This window comes from Plecotus auritus (genome assembly GCF_963455305.1).
Source record: "Plecotus auritus genome assembly, chromosome: 5".
In the NCBI taxonomy this organism is placed as follows: Eukaryota; Metazoa; Chordata; class Mammalia; order Chiroptera; family Vespertilionidae; genus Plecotus; species Plecotus auritus.
Window position 1 is genome coordinate 154913713 of NC_137776.1, and position 16555 is coordinate 154930267.

At 37.9% G+C, this 16555-nt stretch overlaps 1 protein-coding gene across 10 annotated transcripts in view; it reads right to left on the reverse strand.

Moving 5' to 3' along the window:
* UBAP2 (ubiquitin associated protein 2) overlaps nt 1-16555 on the reverse strand; it is a 120999-nt gene that overhangs the window by 26100 nt on the left and 78344 nt on the right. For 7 of the 10 annotated variants that reach the window (XM_080671231.1, XM_080671229.1, XM_080671226.1 and 4 more), the window contains 3 exons: nt 9639-9701; nt 5419-5471; nt 1814-1881 (listed from right to left, as the gene is read on the reverse strand). In XM_080671231.1, coding sequence (XP_080527357.1) covers nt 1814-1881; nt 5419-5471; nt 9639-9701 — 184 coding nt within the window. Of the gene's footprint in view, nt 1-1813; nt 1882-5418; nt 5472-6204; nt 6322-9638; nt 9702-16555 lie in introns of all 10 variants that reach the window. The other 3 variants (XM_080671232.1, XM_080671228.1, XM_080671227.1) reach the window with 2 other exon arrangements.

The following is a 16555-nucleotide window of genomic DNA, read 5'->3' on the forward strand; positions in this document are numbered from 1 at the left end:
TCTGAGAGCTGAAATAATTCAAGACTCAGTGCTGATACAAAACAAAGTTCTTGGGCCAGAGTTCCTCCACCTGTGCACTACCACGCAGACATTCCCATAACCAGGTTGAAGTCTCAGACTAGCATTTTGGATTCCAAGGTAATCTTCTGCCTTATGGGATACGTCAAGGATAGAAACCCAGGGTAATTATATTACATATGACCCATCCACCAAAAAAGGTTGTATTACTATAAAAAAGAGAGCAAGTTCTATTCCAAAAGATTGATGCATGAAAAATACAGCACTGCTCTGACTAGTAGCTCAATGGTTAAGAGTGTCATCCACTCGACCCCCACCCCCATCCCTGCACCAAAGGGTCAAGGGGTCAATTCCTGGTCAAGGACACATATCTGGGTTGCAGGTTTACTTCCCAGCCCCAGTTGGAACAATCAATGTGTCTCTTCCCACATCCATGTTTCTTTCTCTCTCTCATTTCCACACATACCCCCCTCCCTTCCACTCTCTCTGAAAAGCAATGGAAAAAATATCCTTGCCCTAACAGGTTTGGCTCAGTGGTGCATGTGGGAGGCAACCAATTGATATCTGTCTCTCACACGAATGTTTTTTCTCTCAGTCTCTCCCCTTCCCATTCACTCTCTCTAAAAATCGATAGAAAAATATCATCAGGTGAGCATTAACAAAACAAAACAAACGACAACACTGTCTTCTGAAATATAAGCATGAAAGAATCCACTTCGTATTTTTTAAAAGATGAAAATGATCCTATAAAATTCATTGAGCAATAAATACAATAAAGATGTACACTTAACAAGAAATTCTGAGCAATTCACAAAACATTATATTGCTAGACATAACCTTTGTGTTTATTTTCCTGCAACAGTCTTATAACCATGTCATTTAGCACGAGACTGAGCATGTTAAGATTAAAATTGCCTTCAATTCTCAGGTATCATATATATCAAGGCTTTCATTCTTTTAGATCCCTGCATTTTAAAACTATAATAAAAAAATTTTAGAGCTATTGTGAAAACTAGGATGTAAATAAATGTTTTTCAATAATTCAATTCTGTACACATACTAACAACATTTCTATTACCCCTAAGTTCCTTCCTTTTTTGTAATCTCTAGACTATTGGGTTAATATTAGTAGAGACCTCCTTAGTCGGTTTCTCAGTGGTTTGAGCTAGGCCAGGGACTGAAGGGTGGCAGGTTCAATTCTAGTCAAGGACACACACCTTGGTTGCAGGCTCAATCCCCGCCCCGAGTTGGGGTGTGTGTGGGAGGCAACTAATCAATATGTCTCTCTCACATTGATGTTTCTCGCTCTCTCTGTCTCACACCTCCTTCCACTCTCTCTGAAAAAAATCAATGGGAAAAATATCCTCGAGTGAGGATTAACAAAAAAATAAAAACTAGTAGAACTCATAAAAAAGGAGCCTGAGATCTAAATAAATGATATTATATGAAGAAACCAAAGGATATTTTGTATTAAGTTCATCTGTCAAAAAAACATGTTTACAAAAGTAAAAAAGAACCATTACATAGGTTTAACATAATCTCTGTCACAAATGATAACAAATCACAAACATAACTGCTATTTTAATTCATCAGTGGATACAATTAGGAAATGATGGAGGCTCTGTCAGGTCACCAGGTAGGTTTGGGGTCAAAGAAAGTCTTAGATGGAAAAGGAAAAAAACAAAGAGGTTCAAGAAAAGGTAAAAATAATCAAAACAGATCCAAGAATCAAAATGATTTTCCTAAGAGCAGAAATTTCAATTACAACAAACAAAAGATGGCAAAAAGTATTTACCTTTTCCCAGGTGTGACATGATTCTCTTGTGGAACAGATGAGGCAGTAAAGACCTTTGTTTCAGAAAGCTATATGAAAGGGATTTAAAAAAATCTCTTAATCTTATTTTATATAACATAAAACAACAAATGTATCACGTTCCTGACAATTTTTAGTTGCCAGTACTCTCACTATAATTCACCCAAAAGGCAGTCTAAAGGAAAGGAAATACACAGGTGTTCATGACAAGTAATTTCCTTAAAGTGAATGTAATTTTAGATTGATAAGCTCACAAAAGGGTTGCACATCAAGGAAACAACACAGTGAAGTAAACTCAGACCAGGGTTCAAGTTCCAGTCTCACTATTTGACATTCTACAAAATGAGAATACCAATAAAACCACCACCAATGTCACCATAAATGTCAAAAAGGAGTGGGGAAATTTGAAAAGGCAAAATAACTGATCTTTTCTTTCCCCAATGACAGGTAGCTTTAGTATTTCATTTATTAATAATTTCTAGTTCTTTTTATTAAGCCATAGGTTTCCTTGCTGTTTTTATAAAAACATGTAATTTTATAGAGGTATGACATATAATAAACTGCAAATATTCAATCTGAAATATTAAATTAGTTTTGTCATATGTGTACTCCTTGGAACCCATCACTAAATCAAGACAGTGAACATATCTAGGGGCAAAAGTTTGCTCCTATCCCTGGGTAATCAATCTCTCCCACCATTCACAGGCAACAACCAATGTGTTTTCTAGAGATTAGGTTGCATTTTCTGGAATTTTAAATGGAACTTAAAAACATTTAACTTTTTTTTGGCTTCTTTTACTCAATATAATTATTCTGAAATTCATACATACTGTTTTAATGCACTTTTAAGGCACAAAGAATAAAGTGGGGTTTTCTTGTTTTGAAATGTATTTTTTTTTTATTTGAGAGAGAGAGAGAGAGAGATATCAATGAAGAGAGAGAATCATCAGCTGCCTCCTGCATGCCTCCTACTGGGTAGGGATGGAGACTACAACCAGGGTATATGCCCTGACCGTGACCTCCTGGTTCATGGGTCATCACTCAACCACTGAACTACACTAGCTGGGCAGAATCAAGTTTTTTTGAAACCTCAATTGACATTGTTGAAAGGTAGGCTCTTTTTCACATTTTCAAAGTGGGGCATGGACTTTAACCAGTTAACTGCCACAATATTTTGAATTTAATTAGAAAAGGTCCGCTGCTTGTGTCTATAGACACTTATGGCATACAAATGGTTAAAGGCTGAAAATGTTTATCTAATAAGATCATATAAGAAACTAATGATAATGCTATTCAAAGACTGCTATAATTCTTATCAATTCTAAATGTCTCAGAACTCTAATACACTGTATAAAATCAGACTTCCTCAGACATTAATATTCAAGCAGAGGCAGAGCAGACGGTAGTTGTTCATTTTCTGTAAAAACAAAAAGTGCTGAATTGATTACTGTTTCAATAAGAAGGGCTTAATGCTGAACCCTGTTCCAAGGTGGTATTGTAAGAGTTCCAAATAATCCATTTTTGCCTTGAATCTTATAAATTATAGTTAAGGCAAAGAGAAGCAATAAAGGAGTAATTTTTTTATTCAATAAAAAGCAATGATAAGAGTAGATCCAAAGCCTTCAAAATATTAATAAGTTCAAAGAAAATAAGAGCCACAGAAATCACTGACATACTATCTAACCCTAGTACAATACAGAAAATTGAATTGTTTCCTTCTTTCTTTTTTTAAAGAAAAGGGACGGGAAGGGAAAGGTGAATCGTTATCCTTCTAAGCTCTAGAAGGAATTTAGAATTTGCATTTTAGATCACTCACCTTTCAATCCCCATTACTTTGTATCATCTTAGAAAACTTCCAGGGTTTTTTTATAACTCCTGAGGGAAAGAAGACGGCCAACTTCTCTATGCTAATTCTTTCCACTAATTATAAATTATACTGTGATACAATATGGTCCATACAGCAGAATATTAATATCTCTGTATGTGTGAACATCTGAACTGCTTGTTATCTGACTTTCATCATAAAACGTCATCTGACTCACAGAAAAACCCTGTAAGTTCGGCAAGACAATTATTATGATACTCATTATATTGATGAAAACTGGAGGCTTGAAAAAAAGAAAGAAAACAGGAGGCTCAGAAAGGAAAGATGCCTCATTCAATGTCAACAGGTCAACCCAGCTAGGTGTGAATACACTCCTTTTGCCTTCTAACCCCCTGATGATTTTCAAACTTGCCTATAATCCAGACAACAGACAAAGGAATATAAAGCTTAAGGCCAAGGAACGTGTTTGTTTTTTTCTCCCAAAAAATTCAGGAAAAGTTCTAGTAACACAAAACATTTAAAAGTAGAATGGCTTTGTTTGAAATAAGCCCTCTGACTTTCTCTTATCGCTGGTATCCATCCCTCCACTGATTCAAATAACCACCCATCTAGTTCCTACCTCAAGGACTTATGGTTAACATGTAGCAGAAATGAAACTATATCCTAGCCTAGCAGCAGGCTCAGTGGTTGAGCGTCGACCTATGAACCAGGTCACGGTTTGATTCCTGATTCTATCATTGATGTTTCTTTCTCCCTCCCGCTCTGAAATCAATAAAAATATTTTTTTTTAAAAAAAAGAAAGATAATATATCCTAAATCTCCTAAATTCCAATCAAATGAGCGTATCTATTCTCCTCCTTCCTCATGCCTAACTAGCTCACTCCCTAACAAGCCAAAATACTGCTAAAAAAAGAAAAAATAAATGGTTTGATGTTAAATGAAAATGTCATTTAAATACTTGTGAATACAAACTGGAATAGAGGGGGAAAATGTAATCGTAAAAAACAAACAAAAAAACCACCTCAAAATCTGGATCAATTTATGTAATTTTAAAGGTCAATATTCACAACCCCTTCATTCTCTCCCTCCCAATGTCTGCTGTAACTATTATGTACATACATCTGTTCTGGACCTTGAGAGTTGAACAGAAAAATGGTATAAAATATGGTACAGGGCTAGTTCAGTTACTTTTTCGAGTTAAATATTTTTTACCAAAGAATATCTTATGCTGAACCTAGAAACGTAGAGATCAACACTACCTAGAAGCTAGTATAGTGTACTCAAAAATGTCTGGAATAAATGAATACCCAAAACAGAAACAGTCTAGTTGAAAGGGAAAGAAGTTAGGCCTGGAACCAGATGACTTATTCAGATTAATTTCAACTGTGATCCAAACATAGACTCTCTCCCTTTATTAAAAGCATTATAAAGAGTAATTAATAGTTCACAGGCCATGGCAATAGCATCAATTTGTTATCAGGTCAGACAGAACAAAGATAAGCTAAAAAATGACTTTAGTCATAGTTAACACCTGGGAATTTTTAAGTGAACAATTTAAACCAAGTTCCTTAAAAATCTCAAAGCACCAAACTCCTTCCATCTGCTAAAAATACAACAATGACAATAAAAACATGGCAATCACAGACATCTGAACAGGAGCCATGAACAGCCAGCCATAAGATAGTGCAAGCTTTCCTCAAATATGCATGCCTCTACCAGAAACCAGAAGAAAGATGGGTCTGATTTGGTACTAAACACTTACATCTTCAGTCCAGTCTTCTGTTGTCCACTCTTCCACAGAATTCTTCCAGGCCCCTGTTGACAACAATCACAGCTTATATCACGAAGTCAAACACTGTCTTATTCCAAATGATTATCTATTGTATACTATACAAGATACATTATGTATCTCATTAGCAATTTAGTCTACAATCCAAGAACTATGAGGCTCTTAATCTACTCTCCATAAAATTTATGTTTTCCAATGCAATTTAGCTAGGTACTATCCACATAAACTCAAAGCAATGTCTAAAATTGATTCTGCTTCAGTATAGATGATATCCAGGCAATTCTGCCACGAGTAAGAAAGTATGGGCACAACAAAAATATACACATTAAACAATGACATCATCCCTTATAAATAAAATTAAACACAGAACAAAATTCAATAAAGGCAGGTCTGCCTTGGACCCTTTCAGGTGGACTACTGAATTATTATATTTACAGAAGCATCCTTTTCATAAGGTATTAGCTCCACCGTATGGTTTCCTAATTGGTCTTCAGCAAAGCTGAACATTAGTCCTGCTCATATAAAGTCTGATGCTATAACTCCTAAAGAGCAGATACAGAGAATATGCTCAAAGAGTTCTTAAAGAACAATTATCTAAACAACAATTAAGTGATTTAAAGAAAAGTATTGATATTCAAATATTTAAATATAGAGATCCTGTGTAAATAAGTATAGGCCCACTATTTTAAAGCACACATGCAAACACACAAGAGAAAATGGTTTTAAAAGAAAATATAGCAAAATATTTACTGTAACCACCCTCAAAATGTGCATCTGTGAATGTTTTCAGTCCCTTCAATGGGAAGAAATGAGCATCCGACCTTCCATCAGGTTTGTTTGTGGAAAGGAAAAAAAGAAGAGAAGTAGGAGCACATTCTTGAGAAAAAAGGCAGGTGATTAGATCTAATTCCCTGGGAATCATGTCAGTAACCTAATAATCAACCACCTCATAAGTAAACTGATGGTGTTACCTAGGAAGACAGTCCTTTTTAGAATGCTTTCCACATGATATCCCTCATTTAAAAGAGGTTATAGGGCCTGGCCAGTGTGCTCAGCGGTTGAGTGTCTACCCAGGAAGGGGCATGCAGGAGGCAGCCGATTGATGATGTTTCTCTCTATCCCTCTCCCTTCCTCCCTCTCTCTAAAAATCAATAAAAATCATGTTAAATAAATAAATAAATAACAAAGCTGGTTATGGCAAACAAATGTAGAATCTATGGATTTATGGAACATGGATCCTGGTACAATATCACCTAAGATATACTACTATGTGGGTATAAAAGAGATATGTTTCAAACCTGCACATGTGGAGGGCGGTTGGCACCCCAAATCCTTGTGTTGTTCAAGGGTCACAGTAATAGTAAGGCTAGATATCTGATCCTTTGTATTGGCTCACTTGTCATATCTTTAAATGGTTTCCATAATTTCTCCAGAAATGCCATAAATATTTATAACATTTCTTTGAATTAAAATATTTTCTTAAACAAAGGTAGAAAGAATTAATAGTGAAAAAAAACACAAAATGAAATTTTAGTCCCTGTTGGAAATGAGTACTGGAACCTTGTCTCTAAGCCCCTGCACAGGCCTCCTTAGCACACTGTACACAAAGCTAAAGGAATCTAAGGTTAGCCATTCACCTACCCTTCACTCTTGTCTTCCTTCTACACTGTGACTTTCTTCCAAGTACTACTATGTAATCTCCAGTCTTTTAATGTATTTCCTTCCAGACTTTTCACCAAGTATATGTATAGTTCGTTTTTTTTTAATTTTATTGATTTTTTACAGAGAGGAAGGGAGAAGGAGAGAGAGTTAGAAACACTGATGAGAGAGAAACATCAATCAGCTGCCTCCTGCACACCTCCTACTGGGGATGTGCCCGCAATCAAGGTACATGCCCTTGACCGGAATGAACCTGGGACCCTTCAGTCCGCAGGCCAATGCTCTACTAAGCCAAACTGGTTAGGGCTAGTATATGTATAGTTATAAAAGCTCACAACTGGACTAATTTCAAAGATGGCCAGCACACAGTGTTCTTGGTGCCACCTCCATCCAACCTACCCTATGGTCATGTTGTCAAATTCATCACAGAAGATAGTACTTTAATCTAAAGACTGAGAAATTCTACAAAAAGCTGAAGTTTAGCAGGGGTCCTCAAACTACGGCCCACGGGCCACATGCAGCCCGCCGAGGACATTTATCCGGCCCACTGGGTGCCGCTGCCTGTTCTGCTTAGCAGTCGACTCGTCCCGGGCCCGCAGTGCGCATAGGAATTTGTTCATAGTTTTTTTTTTAAACTATAGTCCGGCCCTCCAATGGTCTGAGGGACAGTGAACTGGCCCCCTGTTTAAAAAGTTTGAGGACCCCTGATCTAAGGAGTTTTAGAAACACGCTAAGCAAGAAATGGCAAACAATTTCAAAGCCTCAAAAATCATTCCTCAAACTTTCACTTTTTAGCAATCTAAAATTATAACAGGAAACCATTTATGGTGGAATTTTCCTTAGGATCCCTTCATCATCAATCACCAATGAAACAATACTGGGTTAAAAGCGTACAGATTAAGCATTATTCTAGGTCAGCGGTCACTAACTGGTGGTCCGTGGACCACTGGTGGCCCATGAGGTCCGAAAGGTTGGCAACCATTGTTCTAGGTACCAAAATCATATCTCATAGGAAAGATAATTAAAAGTTTTATGAGTGATAAAAGTAGCATATTACTGAATAATGATAAATTACATGAATCTGATTAATACACTGAAAATATGGAGTACAAAGATGTTAATGAAAGCTAGACTGGTAAGAGAAAGCTTACGGGGTTAGATGAAGCACAGCAAAAAACTTGAAAGCTAGAAAATATATGAACAGCCCTGGTTGGTTTGGCTCAGTGGATAGAGTCGGCCTGCAGACTCAAGGGTCCCAGGTTTGATCCCAGTCAAGGGCATATGCCCGGGTTGCGGGCTCAGTCCCCAGTGGGGGACGTGCAGAAGGTAGCTAGCTGATCAATGATTCCCTCTCATCACTGATGTTTCTATCTCTCTTTCTTTCCCTTCCTCTCTGAAATCAATAAAATATATCTTTCTGAAAAAAGAAAGAAAATATATGAACAGACAGATATATAAAGAAGGGACATTCCAGAGGAGAGAAACAATGAGGCATTACAAAAAACTATACATAAAATGTTAACAAACATCCTAAAGTTTAAAACATACTTGCTTTATTAAAAAAGTTCAGTTGTGGTAAAATATTCATAACATAAACTTACTATCTTAGGAATTTTTTAAGAGTATGAAAACTAAAATACAAATTTAGACATGCAGAATAGGGTGAGAACTGAGTACATTAAAAAGGAAGCAGAAGATACATACGTACATAGTTGTAAGCAGCAGTGCAACACGGTAAAGTGATATGGCAGATAAGAGGAGAAAACCACAACAGAAGCCAGGAACAAGTTGTTGCAGTAACCCACCCTAAACACATAGACTATATATATATATTTTTTAAATATATTTTTTTATTGATTTCAGAGAGGAAGGAAGAGGGAGAGATAGAAACATCAATGATGAGAGAGAATCATTGATTGGCTGCCTCCTGCACGCCCCCTACTGGGGATCGAGCCCGCAACCCAAGCATGTGCCCTTGGCCAGAATTGAACCTGGGACCCTTCAGTCCGCAGGCCGACGCTCTATCCACTGGGCCAAACTGGCTAGGTCAGGGCAACACATAGACTATAAAAAATACCAGACCTCAGAAGAATACAGTCAGGTCCCAACCTTATTTTGGAATATTAAAATCTTATAGTAAGAGCTTGGTTCCCATTACAGGCTTATAGACCTATATGTCAAACATAACTAAAAATGTCAATGCTGTTAACTTATTTTCAGTTTAAGACAATAAATCTGACATGTATGTTTTATGTTCGCTTTAACTTTGATGTTGGTCCTTTGTTAAAAGCACATATAAGGTAGCCATGTAGGAGAAAGGAAAACGATGATGCAAAAATCTGTGGTGCCTTGAAGGCCAATCTGAAAAACACTTCCATAATCAAAAGCTGATAATTATTTTATCAAATAGTTGTAAAACTATAAATTATAAATACTTATCTGATCAATTCTATTAGTTAATCTTGATAAAAATGAAAGATACGGTAAGCATTTTGTAAAATTCTTAATTAAGAGAAATTTTTAAATATTCATACCTTTGTGTCCATAAGAATTGTTTGGCAGATCCTGAGCTACGTTTTGAGCATTTGATGCCAGTTCTGCAGATCAATGTAAAATGGAAGGTTTTAACAGATCAAAACAATTAAGAGTCAGCAAATTAAACAGAGAAAATAAAGCATCAGAGCTCAGTATACTAAATAACGTATTCCAAGGAGAGGGAAATTTACTGTAATCCATACTGTGACAGGCAACTGTGACTCAAGTATGAATCTTACTAGCCAGATGGCCCTTGAATATTCAATTTGCATCTGCTACCCTTTTTTTACTCCTAGGTTCACCAGGCTCCTTTCCCACTCGTCAAAGAAAGGATTCCACACTATGTAAAAGGTACACTGATTTTAGTAAATTTATAAGTAAACATTTTGACTATCCTTCAGTCTTTCTATTTTGGTTAAGTGTTAATGTGACTCTAAGGAATGGATTTGATTTTTATACTGTCAAGAGTCATGTCTCACCCTAGCCCATTTTGGCTCAGTGGATAGAGCATCACATAAGAACTGAAGGGTCTCAGGTTCGATTCCAGTCAAGGGCATGTACCTTGGTTGCAGACTCCATCTCTGGCCTTGGTCGGGGCTTGTGCTGGAGGCAACCAATCCAGGTGTTCTCTCTTACATCGATGTTTCGCTCTGACTCTCACCCTACCTTCTACTCTTTCTAAACAAGAATCATGTTTCTGGGCCCTGGCCAGGTAGCTCAGTTGGTTAGAGCATCGTCCCAATACGCCAAGGTTGTGGGTTCAAGCCCCAGTCAGGGGACACACAATAATCAACCAATAAATGCATAAATCAATGGAGAAACAAATTGATGTTTGTTTCTCTCTCTCTCTCTCCCTCTCTCTCTCTCTCTCTCTCTCCCACACACACTCCTTCCTCTCTTTAAATTTCTTTTTAAAAGAGTCGTTTCTGAACCTGTAAGACTGAGGCCTAGACTCTACACAGTGTTATCAACAAGACAATACCATTCTGTGAGGCCTCTAGAAAAATAGCCAGCACTCCATTGTATTCTGCATCAAACACAATTTGTTTATCCAAATGTTTTTCAGTAAGGAATCTACTACTCTAAATGAAAATGAAGAGAATGAGCATGAAGAGAGAAGAAACAAAACAGTAAAAGGAAGAAGGGAGGAATAAGACAAATAGCAGTTAATCAACTAATTCAACATTGTTTAAATACTTGATTTAAAAAATAGTGACTATGAATAAAGCCTCTATAAAACATCAATTGCAAGTGCATGTTTTTATTCCTCTTCAATAAAAACCTAGGGTGGGGATTGTCAGATTGCATGTTAAATGTAAGCTTTCACACCTGGAATTTATGAGTTCGAGTTATTCTACCATCTTCACTAACACTTGGTACTGTAAGTTTTCTTTTAAAGCTACTTTAATGGATGAATGGTGGTAACCTATTATGGGTTTAATTTGTATTTCCCCAATGACCAATGAGGATGAATGTTTTTGTATACTTATTTGCCATTAAGGTATTTTCTTTGGGAAACATCTGTTCAAATCTTTCATTCCTTTTTTTTTTTTTTCCTCAAATAAGTACAGATTCACAAGAAGTTACCCTTCACCCAGTATTCCCGGAAATTTACATCCGTCTCACATAATTATAGTACAATAGCCAAAATTTTGGCTTAGATACAATGTGTGTACAGTTGTTATTTTTTGTGACAAAATACACATTATTTAAAATTTATTATGTTAACTCTTTTAAGTGTATAGTCGAGCCTGAAACCAAGGTACGTGCCCCTGACCAGAATCAAACCCAGGACCCTTCAGTCCGTGGACAACACTCTATCCACCCAGCCAAACCGGCTAGGACCAGAATAAGTTCTTGAAATCAAGGAATGTTGAATCTTTGAACTTCGTTATTCTTTTTCAAAATTATTTGGGCTATGCTCATTACTATACTTTTCTATAAATATTTTAGACTAAAGTCAATTTAATCCAAAAAAAAATCTTCTGGGATTTCAATGGAACTTGTACTGAACCCATGCATGTATTTGGGGAGAAATGGCATTTTAATAATATTGAGTCTTCCAATTCATAAACAATAAATATCTCCCTATTTTGGGGGGTCTGCTTTGATTTTTCACATCATGTTTCATAATTTCCAACATACAAACCCTGCACATACATCATCCTATTTACACCTAAATATTTCATGTTTCTGTACTACTATAAATGGTACTAGGCTTTTTTCCCCTTTTATTCCAATTTGTAATTGTTCATTACTAGCACAGAAAAACTGTCTTTATTTTAGTGGTGTTTATATAACTACATGTATTTGCTGGAATTCACTTATTCTTCTTTAAAAGGGTAATTGATATATACATCTCCATAAACCTTACTTTTTAAAATAGTGAGGTCAATTTTCTTCTTTTTTTTTAAATTGAATTTAGAGAAAGGGAGGGGAAGAGAGAGAGAGAGAGAGAGAGAAAGTGGGGGGAGGAGAGAGAGAGAAAGAGGAAGAGAAACATCGATGTAAGAGAGAAACATTGATCAGGTGCCTCTCATACATGCCCTGACCAGGGATGGAACCTGCAACCTTCTTATGTGCCCTGAACGGGAATCAAACCTATCCCCTTTCGGTGTATGCAAGGATGCTCCAACCAAGTGAGCTACACCAGTCAGGGCCACTGGTTTTGTTTTTTAATCCTCACCAGAGGCTATGTTTTTATTGATTTAAAGAGAGGGGACTGAAGAGATAGAGAAACATTGCTGTGAGAGAGAAACATCAATCAGTTGCCTCCCCTACCGGCCCTGACTGGGGACGAAACCCAGAACCTAGGATATGTGCCCTAATAGGGAATCAAACCCAAAACCTTTTGGTGAATGAGAATGGGAGGATGCTCAACCAACTGAGCTACATACACCATGGGCAGTGGGGACAATTCTCATGTGATGGACTATCATGGATCAGTAAGTCCACAGAGTGAGTCAATAAAAACTAAGCTTCATAGTAGTAAGACTTGAAATATCTAAAAATGATAAATCCTTCTATTTAATTTTTCTTGAATCTCTCAATTTAATATTTTAGTATGAGTTTATATATTTTGTTTTCATAGGCAGAAGACTTACCATCTTGTATATCATTAGACTGCTTCATAGTCATTTTTGGTTTTTTTGAGGCTATCAATTTTTTTCCATTTTCTCTTTGTTAATGGTTTAAAGAAATAGGAAGTACCATATCATTTCACTCATATATGGAATCCAATGACCAAAATGAACTATCAAGCAAAATAGAGAGACCCATAGACAGACCAGGCTGACAGCTGTGGGGGGAGGGGCAGTTAGGGGACTGGGGGTAGGTGGGTGGAGGGATTGAGAAAAAAATAAAGAGACAAGAGAAATAAATTCATGGATACAGACAACAGTGTGGGGATTACAGAGAGGAGGGAAGAGTTATAGAAAGGTATAAGGGGGATAAATGTCATGGAAGGAGACCTGACTCAGGGTGATGATGTGTACAGATGATGTGTTGTGGAACTGTGCACCTGAAACCTGTATAATTTTAACTAATGTCATCCCAATAAATTCAGTAAAAAAGAAAAATGTTTATTGAACATCTATCCAACACCTTTTAAAACTCCCTTACTAATTTCAGTCATTTCTCTGTAGATTTCTTTATAACATTATCAGAAATGACACGTTTTTTTCCTCCCTTTCAACCCCTCTGAATTTTCTTCTTTATAACTTACTGCAATGGTTAAAACCTCTGGTACACTAGTGAATAGAAATAGAGAGAGTTATAAGCTTCTTTATCTTGTTCCAGAGGAAAAACATTCAACACATTACCATTAACTGCAATGTTTACAGTAAGTGTTGTAGATGTCCTGTATTTGATTAAGAAAATCTCCTTATATTCCAGATTTGCCTGGCTTTAAAAAACAACAACAACAAAAAAAAACCAGGATGGATGTTAGATTTAGTCAAATGCTTTCCTTATTGAAATTATGTGAATTTTCTCATTTATTCTGTAAAGGAATTCACAGAACTCATTTTTGTTATTGAGATTTAACTTACACAGCATAAAATCCTCCCTTTTAAAGTACACAATTGAATAGTTTTTATTATATTCACAAGTTGTGCAACCATCACTACAATCTATTCCAGAATATTTTCATCATTCCAAAAAAGAATCTTTAATTCATTAGTAGTTAGTACCTATTTTCCCCCAAGGTTCCCAATCTACTTTTTGTCACTATGTGTTTGTCCAATCTGGGCACTTCTCATAAATGAAATCATACAGTCTATAATAATAAAAGGGTAATATGCTAATTAGACGGGACGTCTTCCGGACATCCTTCCTGACGAAGCGGGGGCCCAGGTGCCTGCAGGCGGCAAGAGGAGGGAAGCCTGGGTCTCCAGTGCCAGAGAAAAGCTGGTGCCAGCAGCCAGGGGGGAAAGAAGGCCTACTCTTGCATGAATTTTCGTGCATTGGGCCTCTAGTATAAAAGATATGGTCCTTTATGACTGGTTTCTTTCACTCAGCATAATATTTCAAGGTTCATCCATTCTTTTTTTTTTTAAATATTTTTATTGATTTCAGAGAGTAAAGGAGAGATAGATAGAAACATCAATGATGATAGAGAATCACTGATTGGCTGCCTCCTGCACACCCCCTACTGGGGACTGAGCCTGCAACCTGGGCATGTGCCCTTGAAAGGAATTGAACCCAGGACCCTTCAGTCCACAGGCCGGTGCTCTATCCACTGAGCCAAACCGGCTAGGGCAGTACTTCATTTTATTTGTTTGTTTATATTTTTATTGATTTCAGAGAGGAAGGAAGAGGGAGAGAGATAGAAACATCAACGGTGAAAGAAAATCGATTGGCTGCCTCCTACACGCCCCACACTGGGGATGGAACCTATAACCCAGGCATGTGCCCTGCCAAGGAATTAAACCCTGATCTCCTGGTACACAGGTCAGTGCTCAACCACTGAGCCACACCAGCCAAGCAGTACTTCATTCTTTTTTCTTTTTAAGGCAGAATGAATATTCCATTGTAGAGATGACAGACATTATACTTATCTATTCATCAACTGAAAGACATTTGGTTTCCACTTTTTAGCTATTATGAGTTATGCTTCTAAGAACATTTGTATGAACCTAAGTCTCCTATTATCTTGAATATATATCTAAGAGTTTACTGATATTTAAATGTTAAGTCTGAATACCAGGTATAAATTTAACATGGCTGTAATGTGTATTATCTTTTTTCTATCTTAGTGCATTCTGTTCTCCAGTATTTTGGCTTAAGACTTTATAACTAGGGGAGAGAAGATGGCAGCCAAATAGGCACAGCTTTCTTGCACCTCCTCCCAGAGCCAGACTGGAAATTAAACTAAAGTGGGGAGGAGGATCCAAGATGGCGGCATAGGTAAACACCTAAACTGCTGCCTCACGCAACAATTTCAGAACTACAACTAAAAGACAAAACGTCTATCACCCATAACCATGGGAAAGCTGGCTGAGTGGAAGTTCTACAACTAGAAGGAAAGAGAAAAGAGCATTGAGACGTGTACAAGCGCTGAAAAGCTGAGGTATGGTGGCGCGCAATCCGGGCTGGCGACAGGCGTTGCTTTTTTCTACCCAAAGGGAGACAAGTCCCCGATTACTCTGAAATCCAGTTTCTGGGGAGATGCAGGGGACCCAAACTCCTACGGGGAGAAGTTGGACTGTCTGCCATCAGGTCGGAAAGTGAGGGAGGCTTGCTTGCAGAGCTGCGCACAGGAATAATTGTTTACTGCGCTGGGGCACGGGGACGCGGTCGGAGATGCAGAGCCGGCTAACTGGCAGCCATCGCTGTTTGCCACGCCCTAGCCTAGTGACACCCTGAAACCCCGCCCCGCACAACCTAAAAACCCACCCAAGCTCCAAACAGCGGCTTTAGCATATGAATGGCATGCCCTATCGCAGCTTAACCTAGCAAACTTGCAGCCCAGGTCAGACAGCTCCAAAACCTCCAAACCCCAAGCAAAGAGGAGAAAACTGTAGTTCTCGCTGTAGCTCCTGCTGAGGGGCCTCAGACAGTAGCTGACCTGCACCCCATTGGAGATCCAGAAGCCAGTGTACCTAGTGGTCAGTGTGAGACACCAGATTTCAACTCCTCACATCCATAAGTGACACATTCAAGAGGCAGACTCAGTGAGCACCAAAGCCCCACTGAAACAAGTCCTGCCCCATAAGTGTTTCTCCAGCGCAGCAGTTCTTCCATTATAGACACAGCGGGTCCTCACAGCCAATTGGCCTGGAGGTCAATTCCTCCCAGTGTACCAACAGCAATCAAGGCTTAACTACACCAAGACTTTGCACTCAGCCCATAAAGGGGTGTACCAAGAGCATCCACCTCAGGTGATCAGGGAGGCTGAGCTACTGGCCCCTATAGGTCACCTACCACACAAAGCCACTCCATCAACACGGGGAAGCAGCCAAAATGCGGAGACAAAGAAACATGTCACGAATGAAAGAAATGGAGGAAAGCAGACTACTGGACGACATAGAGTTGAGAACCACATTTATAAGGTTACTCAAGAATCTTCTAAAAACCTCTAAGGACCATAGTGAGACCTTTAAGGATCTTAATGAGAATGCCAAAAAAAAATGGAAAAGGACCAGTCAGAAATTAAGCATACACTGTCTAAAATAAAGAATATACAGAAACTCAACTGTAGATCAACGTACCCCAAGAATCAAACCAAAGATCTGAAATATGAGGAAACAAAAAACACCCAACCAGAAAAACAAAATGAAAAAAGAATCCAAAAATATGAAGATAGTGTAAGGAGCCTCTGGGACAACTTTAAGCATACCAACATCCGAATTTTTGGGGTGCCAGAAGAAGAGAGAACAAGATACTGAAAACCTATTTGAAGAAATAATGACAGAAA